At 40.2% G+C, this 16,914-nt stretch overlaps 1 protein-coding gene across 6 annotated transcripts in view; it reads left to right on the top strand.

The window, feature by feature from the left end:
• The window catches only part of PTPRA (protein tyrosine phosphatase receptor type A), a 137,281-nt gene that overhangs the window by 33,514 nt on the left and 86,853 nt on the right, over window positions 1–16,914 (top strand). For 4 of the 6 annotated variants that reach the window (XM_059705690.1, XM_059705688.1, XM_059705693.1 and 1 more), the window contains exon 2: window positions 8,294–8,372. The exons of 1 other annotated variant lie outside the window; for it this stretch is intronic. In XM_059705690.1, the coding sequence (XP_059561673.1) occupies window positions 8,346–8,372 (27 nt within the window). In that variant the 5' untranslated portion in view covers window positions 8,294–8,345. Of the gene's footprint in view, window positions 1–8,293; window positions 8,373–16,914 lie in introns of those variants that run through there. One more of the 6 variants, XM_059705691.1, reaches the window with a different exon arrangement.

Raw genomic sequence — 16,914 nt, 5'->3', positions numbered from 1 at the left:
TTTAAATCCTCACCGAAGGACATGCTTAGAGAGAGGAAGGGAGAGAAAGAGAAACATTGATCGGCTGCCCTCTGTATTTACCCTAACTGGGGATCGAACCCGCAACTCAAGCATGTGCTCCCACCCGGAATCAAACTGGCAACCTTACAGTGCACAGGACAATGCTCAATCTTCTGAGCCATTCCAGCCAGGCACCTTCCTTTTGGTTTTGATGCTTTTATCTTTAATATTGTTAAACATACTTATTTTATAGTCTTTATAAGACTACTAGAGGCCTGGTGCACAAAAATTTGTGCACTCGGGGGGGAGGGGGGTCCCTCAGCCTGGCCTGTGCCCTCTCGCAGTCTGGGACCCCTCGGGAGATAACGACCTGCTGGCTTAGGCCTGCTCCCGGGTGGCAGAGGGCAGGCCCAATCCCTAGGTGCAGCCCCTGGTCGGGCTCAGAGCAGGGCCGATTGGGGAGTTGGGGCGCCGCCCCGTCATGCACAGAGCAGGGCAGATTGGGAGGTTGTGATGCCACCCTCAGTCACGCTCAGGGTAGGGCTGATAGGGGGGTTGGGGCACCGCCCCCTGTCACACTCAGGGCAGGGTCGATGGGGAGGTTGCGGCACCACCCCCTGTCACGCACAGAGCAGGGCCCATCAGGGGGTTGGGGCACCGCCCTCTGTCACCCACAGAGCAGGGCCAATCAGGGGCTTGGGGCGCCGCCACTCTCACACTCAGGGCAGGGCCAATGGGGAGGTTATGGCTCTACCCCATCACACACAGAGCAGGGCCCATGGGGGGGGGGTGTTGGGGAGCTCCCCCCTATCAGGCACAGAGCAGGGCTGCTCAGGGGGTTGGGGCCCCGCCCCCTGTCACACACAGAGCTGCAGGGCGATCGGGAGGTTTGGGCGCTGCCCCCTGTCACGCTGATCCCGGTGCTGGGAGGCATATTACCCTTTTACTATATAGGGTAGAGGCCTGGTGCATGGGTGGGGCCAGCTGGTTTGCCCTGAAGGGTGTCCTGGATCAGGGTGGGGGTCCCCACTGGGGTGCCTGGCCAGTCTGGGTGAGGGGCTGAGGGCTGTTTTCAGGCTGGGAGTGACTGAAGTTCCCAACCGCTCCTTTTTTTCTTTTTTTTTTTTATTCTGGGCCAGCTTTACCTTGAGGCTTGGCTCCAGCTCTTAGGCCTCCCTCCGGTGCTGAAAGTAGGTTCTGGCCTTTGCTTACAATGTTGCCAATCTGCTGGCTGAAGTCGGGCGGTATTTGTTACAATGTTTCTTAAACTGCCCGCTCAGAGGCCTGCAGCCGCAGGCGGGGAACGTTGCAGTCCTCCGTCACTGAAGCAAGCAAGCCTCATGTTAGTTTCAAGCTGCCTGGCTGCCGGCCGCCATCTTGGCTGACAGTTAATTTGCATATCTCGCTGATTAGCCGATGAAAAGGGTAGCGGTCGTACGCCAATTACCATGTTTCTCTTTTATTAGTGTAGATTATGTTTTCTGAATCCTGTCCATTTTAGGTTGAGGTATTGCCTTTACACAGTGGTTTCATTTTGTTTCTACTAGAGATTTCTTGGGGCATTACTGGTTCACTGGCATGGGCCAGTTTTGTTAATTTCCCATGGGGGGGAAATTTTTTATATATATATGTCTAAGTGACTGAACGACTGAATGACTGGTCAGCCAGTCGCTATGATGTGCACTGACCACCAGGGGGAGACGCTCAATGCAGGAGCTTCCCCCTCATGGTCAATGCGCTCCCACAGCGAGAGCGCAGCTCAGCTGACCCACAGGCGCCAGATGCAGGGATCATGGCTGGCGAGCACTGCTGTGGCGGTGCGAGCCTCTCCCGATCAGGACTGACTGGGCCCGAGCTAGTGGCAGGCACAACAGGGCTGGGATGAGCGGGAGCGGCAGGCAGGAGCAGCAGGTGGTGTTGGACTGCAGGTTTTGGCCCCATCACCAAAGACCACATCGAGGGATCCCACTGGTGCACGAATCCATGCACCAGGCCTCTAGTTATAAGATAGAGTTAGTAAATTTAGACCTCAAATCTATATGAGGTCTATGTTTGTGGTTTCAAATTCTCAAGGGGAACCTTTTCTTCACCTTACCTATAGCTTAAACTGAGGCAGACAAGCTTTCTGGTCTTGTTCATGCAGGTGAATTTTTCCTTGTTTATTGTCATTGAAAGTATAGGCCTTTGAGAGTCACAACTTTGCAAGAAATCTTAGATCTAACTCTCCACCTTTCTGAAGTGCCTTTTCTACTTTTCTCCTGCTTTCTGTCTCCTTTTCTCCACTTCCATCAGTTACTGAAATGTCTTAAATGCTTCTGGGGCCAATACAAAGATCAGCAGATACTCCCATTTCTGGCTTTTGGTTCACATTTTGTTTCATGCTATTGGCAGTTTTCTCTCCTTTCTTGAGAACTTAGCTAAACTTTTCAAAGGGCATTTATCCAGCATTTCTAGACTTAGTAGCTAGAGAGTTTTAGTAGATTTTCTAGATTGTTGTATTGCAAGATTAAAAAGGTAAGACTGCCGAAACCGGTTTGGCTCAGTGGATAGAGCGTCGGCCTGCGGACTGAAAAGTCCCGGGTTTGATTCCGGTCAAGGGCATGTACCTGGGTTGCGGGCACATCCCCAGGAGATGTGTAGGAGGCAGCTGATCGATGATTCTCTCTCATCGATGTTTCTAACTCTCTATCTCTCTCCCTTCCTCTCTGTAAAAAATCAATAAAATATATATTTTTTTAAAAAAAAGGTAAGACTGTGTACTTTCAAGATTGAGTTTAATATACAGAAATATAGGATGTCAGCTAAAGTATAAAATTATTTTTTACATATATATTTATTAATTTCTATTTTTAAATGGCAACTCCTCTTTAAAAACGTGATCAGAAGCCTGATTTTCCTGTCTGCTTCCTGAGGAAGCAAAAAGGCAGAAACTTGGTGAGTTAGCAAGACCAGTTGTTGCTATAGTAAACAGGGAACTTCCTGGCAGTGGCTCTATTAACAGTAGGAAATGAAACCATGGCAGTGTTGCTTTAATTTGTCACAAGATTGTGTTTTGGTCTTTTAATGTTTTCATTACTTTTAGAGGGGGGAGAGGGTGGGAGCGAGGGAGAGAGAAAGAGAGAGAGAGAGAGAGAGAGAGAGAGAGAGAGAGAGAGAGAGAGAGAGATTGACATCCATTGGCTGCTTCCTGCACGCACCCTGACCAAGAATTGAACTGGCGACCTTTCGGTGCACAGGATGACGTTCAACTAACAGCCACATGGCCAGGGCTGCCACAAGGTTTTGTTTCCCATCTTTGACATAGGTGTTTTAGGAACTGGCCTTTATATCAAGGAATTGCCCTTTCCAGTTTATTTTACTCATTGAGTCAGACAGTGATAGAAAGTCTCACTGACTGAGTACATTGCACCATACTATGAGTTTGTAAATATTGGACAATTATGATAAATTTCAATCAGGTTTTTAAAACTTTCCATTCAGCTCTTAGAGGGGAGTCCTTTTCCTCATGTGGCTATTGACATACATCAACCAGGGGGTAAGAGCACAGATTTCAGAATAAGATATATCTGAGTTTGAGTCTTGCCACCAATCTTTGCCTTTTTGGAATTGTGTGTTTAATGTGCTATCTACATTTAGATGCATTACCAGTATGGCTGGAAAGAGAAACAGACCTAGGTATTGAAAAACAAGGCCAATGATTATTCTTTGCTCATCCTATGTGATCATTGGTCTCATCTGTGAGAACGGGAGGGTGAACTGAGCAGCCTCCATAGTCTCCTCTAAAAGTCTTTAAATTAGTTCAACTTAGGATTAACAAATGAGGAAGCTGAGCTTAGGAAATGTCTGTAAAGCCCACTGCCTGGTCTTTTAGTTCTTAGTACTTGGGCATATGCTTCCTTTTTTTTTTTAGAGAGAGAGGGGGGCAAGGGAGAGAGAAGAGAGAGAAGCATCTCGCTCCAACAGGGGAGGGAACCTGTAACCTAGGCATGTACCCTGACCAAGAATTGACCCGCAACCTTTGGGGATACAAGACGATGCTCCAACCAACTGACCCACTTGACCAGGGTGGGCATATGCTTTTTTGGAAGGACCCCAGCAGTTTAGTTTTGATGCAGCTCTTGGTGAATTTGGGCACATTGTGTACAACTTATAACAGTTTTTCCTGCCATAAGAATATTTCTTCAGGAGCAAAATTTAGCACAAAATCTTCTTTTAATTTTTTTTTATTATGTATAAGTAATACTTGGATAGTACAGAGGTCCCAACATTGTTAACATTTTGGTTTATTTATTGGGAGTCCTCTTTCCCCCAGTGGTTTTTGTTTCTTCATCACTGTAAATACATTTAATATATGTGCCGGTTAGGTTCTTAGAAAGCAGATTGAGATGGAGTAGGGGAGCAAAGGGCTTATTGGTGTGAATGTAAAAGGGGCTACAGAACCGGCAAGCTCAGAGTACCACATGACAGGCTTCACAAGCTCAGTGACTGAAAGTGACCACACAGGATGGTTTGATCATAGATTGCTAACTGGGCAGGTCAAGGTGGCTAGTCACGCACCAGGCCTATAACTTTCTCAGCAAAAGTCAGTCTTTACCTTAAGTGAGCCCTGTGAAATATCAGAGTATGAAATCTAGATATATAAAAGGCTAAGCGACTGTCCAACCGGTAGCTATGATGTGCAATGACCACCAGGGGGCAGACGCTTAACGTAGGAGCTGCTGAGCTGTGGTGACTTGGCAGCGGTGGTTTTCTGGTGACACACCCTGGAACCAAGAGAGGAGGGAGCCCGATTCCAGGGTAGTCACCCGAGAACCACCTTCTCACAATCCGGGACCCCTTGGGGGATGTCCGAGAGCCGGTTTCAGCCTGATCCCCGCAGGCCAGGCTGAGGGAACCTACCTGCCAAGGAACCCTGCTCACTGCACAGATGCCCTTCGAGCCACGGCGCCACCCCAGGGAGGGACGGCACGTCTCACCCAGTCCTGCCAGCCACCTTCCAGTTAATTTCTTCTCAATGTTCATGAATCCCTGCACTGGGGCATTAGTATCAGAATAATTTTCCAGGCTCCTCAGAGTCACAGTCTAGCACCAGAGCACATGACCATGAAACTCCTCATTGTTATCTTATTGCCCACATACCATCTCTATTTACTGTAAATGTTAAATGTTAACTATCCTGTCCCCACCACTGTAAAAGAAGTAACTGTCTCTTCATTTTACTTTTTATCCAATCCTAGATATTTCCTTGCTTTGTTTTTTTCCGTCTCCTTAATCTGCCACCAGTGGATTTCATGTAGCCCTTTCTTACGTCTTCTCTTTTGATTCTAAATGTATAAAAAAAGAACTGCCAAACTGCCATTCTCTGGAGCATTTTCTCAATTTGTTGAGATCTTGCTCCTGGGCATGCCCTCAGATTTTGTTCAAATAAACATTTATAAAATTTCCCTATCGGTTTGGATTTTCTTTTGTCGACATTGGGGAGTAATGATGATGAGGAAACAGGAAAAGGGTAGCATCGCGTAGAGGGAGCCACCAGACTGCAGTGCACACCTAACAGAGTCTCTGTCAGCCCAGATTGCCCAATAGTGGAGTATCTCACTGGACAGAAACACTGGGGCCTTGGACCACTTCATTGCCTAGTCATTGGCAGTCAGTGAATGTCTTTGTATGAAGTTTTCTTTTACTGTATTTAGGATTATTTTAAAGAAGTGTGTGAACATTCGGAAGGCCCTCTGTTGAAAGGGATTGTCTTTTATTGTACAGTGTCAGTGCAAGGTATGAGCAACCTATGGCATCAGGTCCCCAACAGCTTTAGATCTTGTTTTCCTAATCTTGGCTGGTTTGTAGCTTAAATGGTGTCTCTTCACCGTTTTGGGTTTTGTGTGTGTGTGTGTGTGTGTGTGTTTCAGGTTTTATTTTTTATTTTTAAAAATTTTTATTGATTAAGGTATTACAAATGTATCTTTATCCCCCCATTGTCCCCTCATCCTCCCAGTCTTGCCCTCACCCTCACCCCCTGTTGTGTGCATCCATCGCTCATGCTTATATGCATGCATACAAGTCCTTTGGTTGATCTCTCCCCTTTACCCTCACCCTCCCCTACTTTCCCTCTAAGGTTTGAGCATCTGATTGATGCTTCTCTGTCTCTAGATCTATTTTTGTTCATCGGTTTATGTTGTTCATTATAGTCCACAAATGGGTGAGATCATGTGATATTTATCTTTCTCTGACTGGCTTATTTCACTTAGCATAATGCTTTCCAGCTCCATCCATGCTGTTGCAAATGGTAGGAGTTCCTTCCTTTTTACTGCGGCATAGTATTCCATTGCATAGATATGCCAAAGTTTTTTAATCCACTCATCTGCTGATGGGCACTTAGGCTGATTCCAAATCTTAGCTATTGTAAATTGTGCTGCTATGAACATAGGGGTGCATATATCCTTTCTGATTGGTGTTTCTGGTTTCTTGGGATATATTCCTAGAAGTGGGATCACTGGGTCAAATGGAAGTTCCATTTTTAGTTTTTTGAAGAAACTCCATACTGTTCTCCACAGTGGATGCACCAGTCTGCATTCCAACTAGCAATGCATGAGGGTGCCTTTTTCTCCGCATCCTTGCCAGCATTTGTCATTTGTTGATTTGTTGATGATAGCCATTCTCACAGGAGTGAGATGGTACCTCATTGTCGTTTTGATTTGCATCTCTTGGATGATTAGTGACTTTGAGCATTTTTTCATGTCTCTTAGCTTTCCTTATGTCTTCTTTCGAAAAGTGTCTATTTAGATCCGTTGCCCATTTTCTGATTGGGTTGTTTTTCTTCCTTTTGTTAAGTTGCATGAGTTCCCTGTAAATGTTGGAGATTAAGCCCTTATCGGAGATATTGTTGGCAAATATGTTCTCCCATGCCGTGGGTTTTCTTGTTGTTTTGTTGATGGTTTCTTTTGCTGTGCAGAAGCTTTTAATTTTGATGTAATCCCATTTGTTTATTTTCCCTTTAGTTTCCATTGCCCTAGGAGCAGTATCAGTGAAGATATTGCTTCGGCATATATCTGAGATCTTGCTGCCTGTGGATTCCTCTAATATTTTTATGGTTTCCTGTCTTAACGTTTAAGTCTTTTATCCATTTTGAGTTTATTTATTTTATTGATTTCTCACAGAGAGGAAGGGAGAGAGATAGAGAGTTAGAAACATCGATGAGAAACATCGATCAGCTGCCTCCTGCACATCTCCTCCTGGGGATGTGCCCGCAACCCAGGTACATGCCCTTGACCGGAATCGAACCTGGGACCTTTCAGTCCGCAGGCTGACGCTCTATCCACTGAGCCAAACCGGTTTCGGCAAGAAGAGACTGTCTTGACTCCATTGTATGTTCTTGCCTCCTTTGTCAAATATTAATTGAGCATAGTGGTTTGGGTCAATTTCTGGGTTCTCTATTCTCTTCGCCATTTTGAACCTAAAGTCTCCTATGGTATTTAGTGGGTGGTGAAATTAGGGATATGATTCTTAATCCTCTGTCCAAGGGGATTAAGAACCACGGTCATTACTCCTCAAATCCCAGCGGGATGGTGAAGATAATGATAAGAATGAGGCTCTAGATAGAATCAGATTGGCCAGGTTCAGATCCTGGATCTGCTGTTTACCACTTTGTGACCCTAAGAGTCTATATCAGGTTACGTATTTGGATAATGAGGCTAATGATAGCGTCTGCCTATTATAGGGTTAAATGAGGTAGAGCACATAAAACACTTAATATAATGACTGGCCCATTGTGTGTGCTTAAAGGTTAGGCATTATTTCAATATAAATTTGATTATTTTGGTACCGTGAGAATTAGAAAAGAACTTAACTCAGGCTTTACTCTTTTTCCAAGAGAAAAAAAACTGAGGCTTAAAGAGGTTAATAGGTTTGGTTTGGTCACTTAGCTAATGAGTTACAGCGCTTGGACCAGAAGGTGGGTCTTTGACCAATACTTGGTTATGCAAGGACTATCCTGTGATTTGTAAGACAATTAAAACTAGCTTTAGGCATTGCCAAATGTCCCCTTGCAGACTATTCCAGGTTTTGGGAAAAGAGAGAAGTGCTCCATCTTGCCTCCACTGGAAAGACCTAATTTCTCATTGAGTTCTCATGAGCTCTTCAGTGATTTAAACTATTTAAGATGGAGCTTTGTTCTATGGCTACTGGAATGTTAAGCACAGCTCTATAAAACATCTTAGAGTGTACTCCCTGGGAACAATCCATGGGTTTAAATAGGGCTGTTTTACCTTTCTAAAGGTTTTTTTTTTCCCTTTAATTGCAGGTGACAAACTAAAAAAAAAGTATTTATGGAATTCCAGTGAGTGGGGATGGATGATGCATCTCAAATAATTAAGGTAAGAGTTAAATAATTAAATAATTAAAACCAGAGCTGTGAGGAGTCTTTGTCCCCCAAGTTAGTATTCTCACAAAACAAAGCTAAAATCAGGTTTTCTCCATTCCATTTTATTTGCAGGCTGTAGAATAGCTTATTTTTGTGATTAAAACATTATAATTATCATTATTTATAATGGTGGCCTTCATCCTGGTCATGAATCCAAAACATGAACACAGTAAATTTTTTCATTTATTTAGGTTTAATTTGATTACTGTTTTATCAGTATTTTGCATTTTTCAGCATATAGATCCTAACATGTTTTGTTAGAGGAAATACATAGGTATAAGTCCTTTGGGGAAGTTGTTGTAGGCCAGCGGTTCTCAACCTGTGGGTCGCGACCCCTTTGGCCGTCGAACGACCCTTTCACAGAGGTCGCCTAAGACCATCCTGCATATCAGATATTTTCATTACAATTCAAAACAGTAGCAACATTACAGTTATGAAGTAGCAACGAAAATAATTTTATGGTTGGGTCACAACATGAGGAACTGTATTTAAAGGGCCAGAAGGTTGAGAACCACTGCATTACAGTATCATACAGAATAGTTTCACTACTCTAAAAATTCTTTGTGCTCCACTAATTCATTCCTCTTTCCCTATCCCTGAAACACTGAATCCATTTATTTTTAACCTACCTTGGTTGTTATGTTATATCTGAAGTACATTTCTTATAGGCAGCATATAGTTAGGTCTTTTTTCTTTTAAAAATTTTTATTTTTCAATTACAGTTGACATTTAATATTTTATATTAGTTTCAGGCATGCAGTATAGTGGTTAGATAGACATTTATATAACTTAAGAAGTGATTCCCTCAATAAGTCCAGTAACCACCTGACATCATACATAGTTATTATATTATTAACTATATTTCCTGTGCTATACTTCTATATCCCATGACTATTTTGTAACTGCCAATTTGTACTTCTTAATCTCTTCGCCCTCTTCTCCCAAACCCCCTCCCATTTGGCAACCATCAGTTTGTCCTCTGTATTTATGTTTTAGTTTCAATTTCGTTTGCTTATTTTGTTTTATAGATTCTACATATAAGTTAAATCATATGGTATTTGTTTTTCTCTGTCTGACTTATTTTATTTAAAATGATATCCTCTAGATCCATCCATATTGTCACTAATGGTAAGATTTCATTCTTTTTTTAAGGCTGAGGAAAATTCCATTATATATGCCACAACTTTTTTATCCACTTGTCTATTGATGGGCACTTGGCTTGCTTCTATATCTTGGCTATTGTAAATAAAGCTGCAATGAACATAGGGATACATATATGTTTTCAAATTAGTGTTTTGGATTTCTTCAGATAAATACCCAGAAGTAGAATTGCTGGGTCATAAAGCATTTCCATTTTAATTTTTTGAGGAACCTCCATACTATTTCCATAGTGGCTGCACCAATTTGCAATCCCACAGTGTATGAGGGTTCCCTTTTATCCACATCCTCGCCAACATTTGTTGTTTACTGGTTTATTGATGATAGCCATTCTGACAGGTGTGAGGTGATATCTCATTGTGGTTTTAATTTGCATTTCTCTGATGATTAGTGACATTAAGCATCTTTTCAAATGTCTATTGGCCATCTGTCTGTCCTCTTTGGAGATATGCCTATTCAGGTTCTCTGCCCATTTTTAAATCAGATAGTTTCTTTTTTTTATGTTAAGGTGTATGGGTTCTTTACACATTTTGGATATTAACCCCTTACTGGATGTATCATTGGCGAATATCTTCTTCCATTTAGTAAATTGTCATTTTGTTTTATTGATAATTTTCTTTGCTCTGCAAAAACTTTTTGGTTTGATATAGTTCCATTTGTTTGTTTTTTCTTTTGTTTCCCTTGTTTGAGAAGATATATCAGAAAAAAACATTGCTATGAGAAAGTTAGAGATTTTACTGCCTATGTTTTCTTCTAGGAGTTTTATGGTTTGGGGTCTTACATTTAAGTCTAATCCATTTCGAGTTTACTCTTTTATATAGTGTAAGGAAGTGGTCTAGTTTCGTTTTTTGCATATATTACTCCAGTTTTCCCAACACCATTTATTGATAAGACTGTCTTTACCCCATTGTATATTTTTGCTTCCTTTGTCAAAGATTAATTGACCATAAGGCATGGGTTTATTTTTGAGCTTTCTGTTCTCTTCCATTGATCTATGTGTTGTTTTTATGCTCTATCTACTGAGCCAAACTGGCTAGGCCTAGGGCTCTTTCCTTTTAAAAAAATATATTTTTATTGATTTCAGAGAGGGAGAGAGAGATAGAAACATCAATGATGAGAGAGAATCATTGATCGACTGCCTCCTGCATTCCCCCTACTGGGGATCGAGCCCACAACCCAGGCATGTGCCCTTGACTGGAATCGAGCTTAGGACCCTTCAGTCCGCAGGCGGATGCTCTATCCACTGAGCCAAACCAGCTAGGGCTATACCACTTTTAAGTGGAATGTAGAAACCTTACCACCTTTTAGGTTCTTTTACCTCACCCCCCTTATCATGCAGTTATATTAAATATCTCTTATATATGTATTGAGAACCATAAGACAATGTTAGAATTTTTATTTTCAGTATCAGACATAATTTTTAAAATTAAAGGGGGATTGTTTAATTGGTGTATATGTGTTTATGTGTAACATAAATATATGTGTGTATATACACCCTTTCCACTACTCTTTATTCCTTCTGTGATCATTTATTTCCTTTCTGAAGAAATTCAGCCATTCTTTTAGAGCTGGTCTGCTGGTGACACATTCTTAGTTTTCTTCATCTGCCATTGTTTCTATTTCACCTTCATTTCTAAAGTATATGTTTACTCTATATAGAATTTTGGCTTGATTCTTTCAGCATTTGAAATATATTGTACACTTCCTTATAGCTTCCATGATTCCTGATAAAAAAAAATATCCTTTGGATTGTTGGTTTTCTATAAGTAATGTGTCATTTCTCTAGCAGCTTTCAGGACATTGTCTTTAGTTTTTAGCAGTTTGAGGTTTCTATCTTTAACTAAATTTGGGGAATTTTCAGCAGTTATTTCTTAAATTATTTAATCCTTACCTGAGGATATTTTTCCCCATTGATTTTTAGAGAGAGTGGAAGGGAGGGGGAGAGACAGAAAGAGAGAAACATCAATGTGAGAGAGACACACTGAATGGCCCCCCAACCCGCACTTGCCTCAAGAGGGCCTGAGGATCCAGCCTGCAACTGAGGCATATGCCCTTCACAGGAATCCAACTCGTGACCCCTTCCATCTGTAGGCTGACACTCTAATCACTGAGACAAACCAGCTAGGGCTCAATTTTTTTTTTTTTTAAATCTCTGAACGTTTCCTCTCATTTTTGGGACTGTAGTGTAACAAATGTTTGAGCTTTATTATTGTCCCATAGGATTCTGAGTCTTTGTTAATTTTTTTAATCTCTTTTTTCTCTGTTGTACAAACTGGACATTTTTTATTTATCTCTTTTTCAATGTATTGATTGTTTCCTCTCTTATTTCTGCTATTGTACCCATCTAGGGTGTTTTTTTCCCCAGTTTCAGCTATTGTGTTTTTCACTTCTAAAATTTCAATTTGATACTCTATATATTCTGCTTGGTGAGTGTTTTCAACTGTGAGCATTAGTTTATGAACATTAGTTTTGTACCTAATTATTTTTTAAGTACACAGACTTTCACCTGCAAATAAGTTTTTTGGGAGGTTCTTAATCATTCTGTCTTTTTTTTATCTTTTCTCATCCCATTAGTTAGAACTTCTAGAATAGGGGTCAGCAAACTATGGCCTGCCTCTCATATCCAGTCTACTGCCTTTTTTATATGACATTTGAACTCAAAATGTTTGTTATACATTTTTAAATGGTTGGGGAAAACTTGAAGAATGATATAATTATATCAAATATGAATAACATTAATTTCAGTTGAGTTCAGTTGTTGCAACAGAAACCATATGTTGGCCCTATTCTAGATTAATAAATCAACCCTGGTCAGGTGGCTCAGTTAGTTGGAGTGTCATCCCATACACCAAAGGGTTGCAGGTTCAATTCCAGTCATGGTACATATCTGGGATATGGGTTCAATCCTGGGTCAGGGCATATACGCAAGGCAACTGATCAATGTTTCTCACATTGATGTTTCTCTCTCAAATCAATTGAAACATAATAAATAAGTAAATAAATATATAAATGTTAGTAAATCATAGTGGTGATAGCCAACATGCTTTTCTTGTCCTGATTTATTGATAACTAATTTCAGTGTTTTGCTTTTCAGTGTGTTGTTGGCCATTCTCATTATAAAGGACATGTGTATAGAAATGGAAGGAGTTTTTTTTTTAGCTACCTTTGTAAAAATCTAGGACCCTCCTCACCCTCCCGTGCTGCTTAAAAAAATTTTTTTTAATTCTTTGGTTTTCAGAAGTATTACTCTGGTATCTAGACACAAATTTTCTTTTTAAGTTTGGAGAATTTTAAGCCTTTTTCTCTTCAAATATTTCTTGTCTTCTTTCCTCTTATCTTGGACTCAAATTATATGTAGGATAGGTCATCTCACTATATTCTCTATACCTCTTACCTCTCTTCTGTATATTTTATCCTCTTGCCTCTCTGCTTTTTTCCAGATACTTCCTTTTGATTTACCTCCATTTCCTTAATTATATCTTCAGCTGTATTTTATCTGTTCTTAAATCCATCTATTGAGTCTTTACTTCAACTGTGTTCTCAGTTTTAGAATTCCTACTTTGTCCTTTTTCTTTTTTAGATTTGCTATTACATTTTATTTATGTATGTGCATAAAACTGATTCTGGGCTGAAATTTTTTATAAATATATTTTTATTGATTTCAGAGAGGAAAGGAGAGGGAGAGAGAGATAGAAACATCATTGATGAGAGAGAATCATGGATTGGCCACCTCCTGCACGGCCCCTAGTGGGGACTGAGCCTGCAACCCAGGCATGTGCCCTTGGCCAGAATTGAACCCGGGACCCTTCTGTCCGCAGGCTGACGCTCTATCCACTGAGCCAAACCGGCCAGGACTGGCTGAAATTTTTAATGCTGTGGTACTGTTCTTACCTATTTTCTACTTATTCCCATGTTACTGCCTCATGGACCAGACATATTTTAAAAAATTGTTTATAATATGATTTGAAAGCTAGGATGATACCTTTTTCTAGATAGAATTTACATTTATTTCTGGCCTTGCCTAGGGTATTGAATCATTTTAATACAGTTTCAGGGGCTGAGATTCTTTTAAGCTTGACTTTAGGCCCTATAGAGGCAGACTGATCAGTCTACTACCTGGATACCTATTATGTGTGGGCCACTTTGCTAGGTGCTGGGTAGATCCTATGAACATAGCAGTCATGTGTTTGATCTACATGGAGCATAGTCTTGATTATAATTGACAGGTAAATATCTATAATTAAGTTCTGTGAAAGCAGTGAATAAGTTGCTATGATAATGAATATTATGATATGGGGTGGGGGTAAGAATGGTTCTATTATAACTAACGAGGGCAGGTTTCATTTAAGCAGAGACCTGGCTACTGTTAAAGAACTGGGAGCAGAAGCTTCTAAACAAAAGCAGTTACCAATGTAAAGACTGGATGAGGATGGGCCCCGTGGGAATGGTGGAGGGAGAGTTGAGATTGATTTAGAACTATATTAATGAGGTCCAGGAGATACCCTCCTACACATACACCTCCCACCATTTTTCTCCCCTTTCCCTTCAGAAAATTATCAATTGGGATTTGATGATCTATCTAGCTTTGCAATCTTGGATAGTTACCTAATTCTGCACTCAAGGCAAAATGAAGGAAGGAAGGGACGGAAGGAGAAGACACACATGAAAGTGGGATGGGAAATTATGAAAGGAGCACATGAGGAAAGAGACATGTCAAGTATTTTGTATTCTACACAAGTGTTTACAGTTTGGCATATGTAGTAGGCATTCTGTAAGTTCCTGTTAATTTAGCAAAATAAGAACAGGTCAGAGGATTTTTAAATGGGAAACTAATCATAGAGGAGAATAAGAAGAATTTTCCAGTTTATATTTCTATGTAAAGGGGAGAGAGTCAATAAGAATCAAAATGGGGAAAAGCCATATTCAGCTACCTTCTGGATCATAAGAATTTTATTGACTAACCTGAAATGTTTGGGTAACATGAGAAGGGTAGGTGAGAAAACACTTGAGATGTGAGCTCCTCTAAGGCATGAGCTTCTCTCTCCTTTACTTTCCTACTTGGCACATGTCAAGGAACTTAGTTGAACAGATGAGCAAATGATTGATTCTCTACTTTGAAGGAACTTATACTGGTCTTACCTTTCTTCTTTTCATTTTTTTTCAACTATTGGGGTATAATTTACATATAATAAATGTGCCATTTTAGGAGTATACTTAGATGTGTTTTGACAAATGTATACACCATGTAACCACCAGTGTAGTCAAGATATAGAACATTCTTATCAGCCTCCAAAAGGTCCCTCATACCCTTTTGCAATTAATCCTCATTTCTATCCCCAACCCCAGGTGCTTTCACTTTCTTTTCCTTTGTAGAATGTTATGTAAATGCAATAATACACTTCTGATTAAGATGGCAGAGTAGGTACCAGTCCATTGATAGGCATATAGAGTTTCCTGGTTATTCAGACATAATGTAAAACAAGTAATCCTAGTGGTTTTTGTTGTTGTTTTTAATTGATTTTAAAGAGAGAGAGGAAGGGAGAAAGAGATAGAGACTGAGAGAAATAGAAACATCACTTTGATATTCCACTTATTTATGCATTCATTGGTTGATTCTTGTATGTACCCCTGAATAGGGATCGAACTTGCAACCTTGGTGTATCGGGATGGCACTCTAAACAACTAATCTACCTGGCCAGGGAAATATGTTGTTTTTGCTGCATATTCATTAGACACAAATGGTAATTTTAATAAACATTTAAATTATAACTTTAATAAATGAAAAAATAAATGCAGTCATACAGTATATATTCTTGTGTCTGGTTTCTTGCATTCAGTTCAGCATAATGGCCTTGAGATTCATCCATGTTGTTGCATATAGTCCATTCCTTCTTATTGCTGAGTGTGTCCTTATCTTTCAAGACAGGTTTACCATCCATTTCTTTGCATAAGGTCCAGGAAGAGATCAGTAAATTATTTCCTCTTATAATATTATTAGCCCAAACTTCTGATCTGATCAATGGATTATAGAATTTAAATTTCCTCGCCCAGCAGTCAACGAATTGTTACACTGGGGTAAACGAGAGTATACCTCTCAGAGCCTTATGAAGTATATTTTGTCTCTGGCCATAGGTCTTAGGTCTTGAGCTGATATATTTGAGAGGGAAATATTAAAACTTAGTCGAGTCATACTCCTTGTGTCTTAATTTTCCAACTATTATGTAAGATTTTCTTTTTCTAGAAAGAGACTAATCTGGAATGAGAATTAATTCTCATCAGTAAAAGCAAAGCTTTAAGTAGGTCATCTGACTTTACTTTGTGTTCCACATTCACCATAGTTATAAAAGGGCCTTTCATGAGTTTTCTAGGCTTTCCTTGCTGCCAGACTCTCCACAGGCATTGTGAAAGAATAAAACCACCCTCCCCCTGCAAAGCCTGTCTCATGGACTCTTTCATAGAGTACATACTGCACTATGTTTAGCTCAGCAGGGACTCTTTCCAGACACTGAATATATGAATAGTCCTCCTTCCAGATAAGAAATTTCAGTATTAGTGTCATAGCCATCGAAGTTAGTGTCCATCAGTATCTAATAAATAAAATGACTTGCAGCCAAATTTTTACCAAGTAATTAGGCCAGAGTTTGTTTATATTAAAGTTATATATAAAATTTGCCTCTAGATAATTATGTCAAATCACTTAGGAGATTGATAAGATGCTTCAAATAATCTGTGTACTCATTATTCACTTTTTAAAAGAAGATAACACAGAAATATGTAGTTAGCTTTGACAGCAGGAGTAGAGGAGGAAAGTAAACAGGGAATTTTGAAACAAGGGATATTAAACAAGATGCTTGTGGCATCATCTGGGGATAGTAAAGGATTTTTATTTTACTGGCATTGAGATCCATATGTCTCAAGGAAACTGTAACTATATAGAGTTAACCATATCTATTGATTTTTTTCCCCTAAGGACTAGAGCCTATCAGTTATAATAGTTTCCAAACAGTTCTGGTGAAGTTAGTCTCTTGGTGCCTTCCAGTTTACCTGTTCTGTAGTTCTCACTGTAAAACATTCCCGAACATCTTCTGAGTTTTTAGTCACTTAAGTACTTTATTTCCTTTAGTCATCTTTAATATCTACCTTCCATTCCTATCAAGGCTAGACTCTGGTTCAGCTATTCAGCTAATTCTCTTGTCAGTACTCAATTCTATTGCTTAGAGTTCTGTCACATTCACCCAGCAAAACTTTAATTCTGTATATTCTCTAAGCTATTACGGCTTAGAGCAGCAGTTCTCAACCTGTGGGTCGCGACCCCTTTGGAGGTCGAACGACCCTTT

The sequence above is a fragment of the Myotis daubentonii genome, chromosome 8 (genome assembly GCF_963259705.1).
Source record: "Myotis daubentonii chromosome 8, mMyoDau2.1, whole genome shotgun sequence".
Classification (NCBI taxonomy): domain Eukaryota; kingdom Metazoa; phylum Chordata; class Mammalia; order Chiroptera; family Vespertilionidae; genus Myotis; species Myotis daubentonii.
This window is presented reverse-complemented; position numbering and strand designations above follow the sequence as displayed.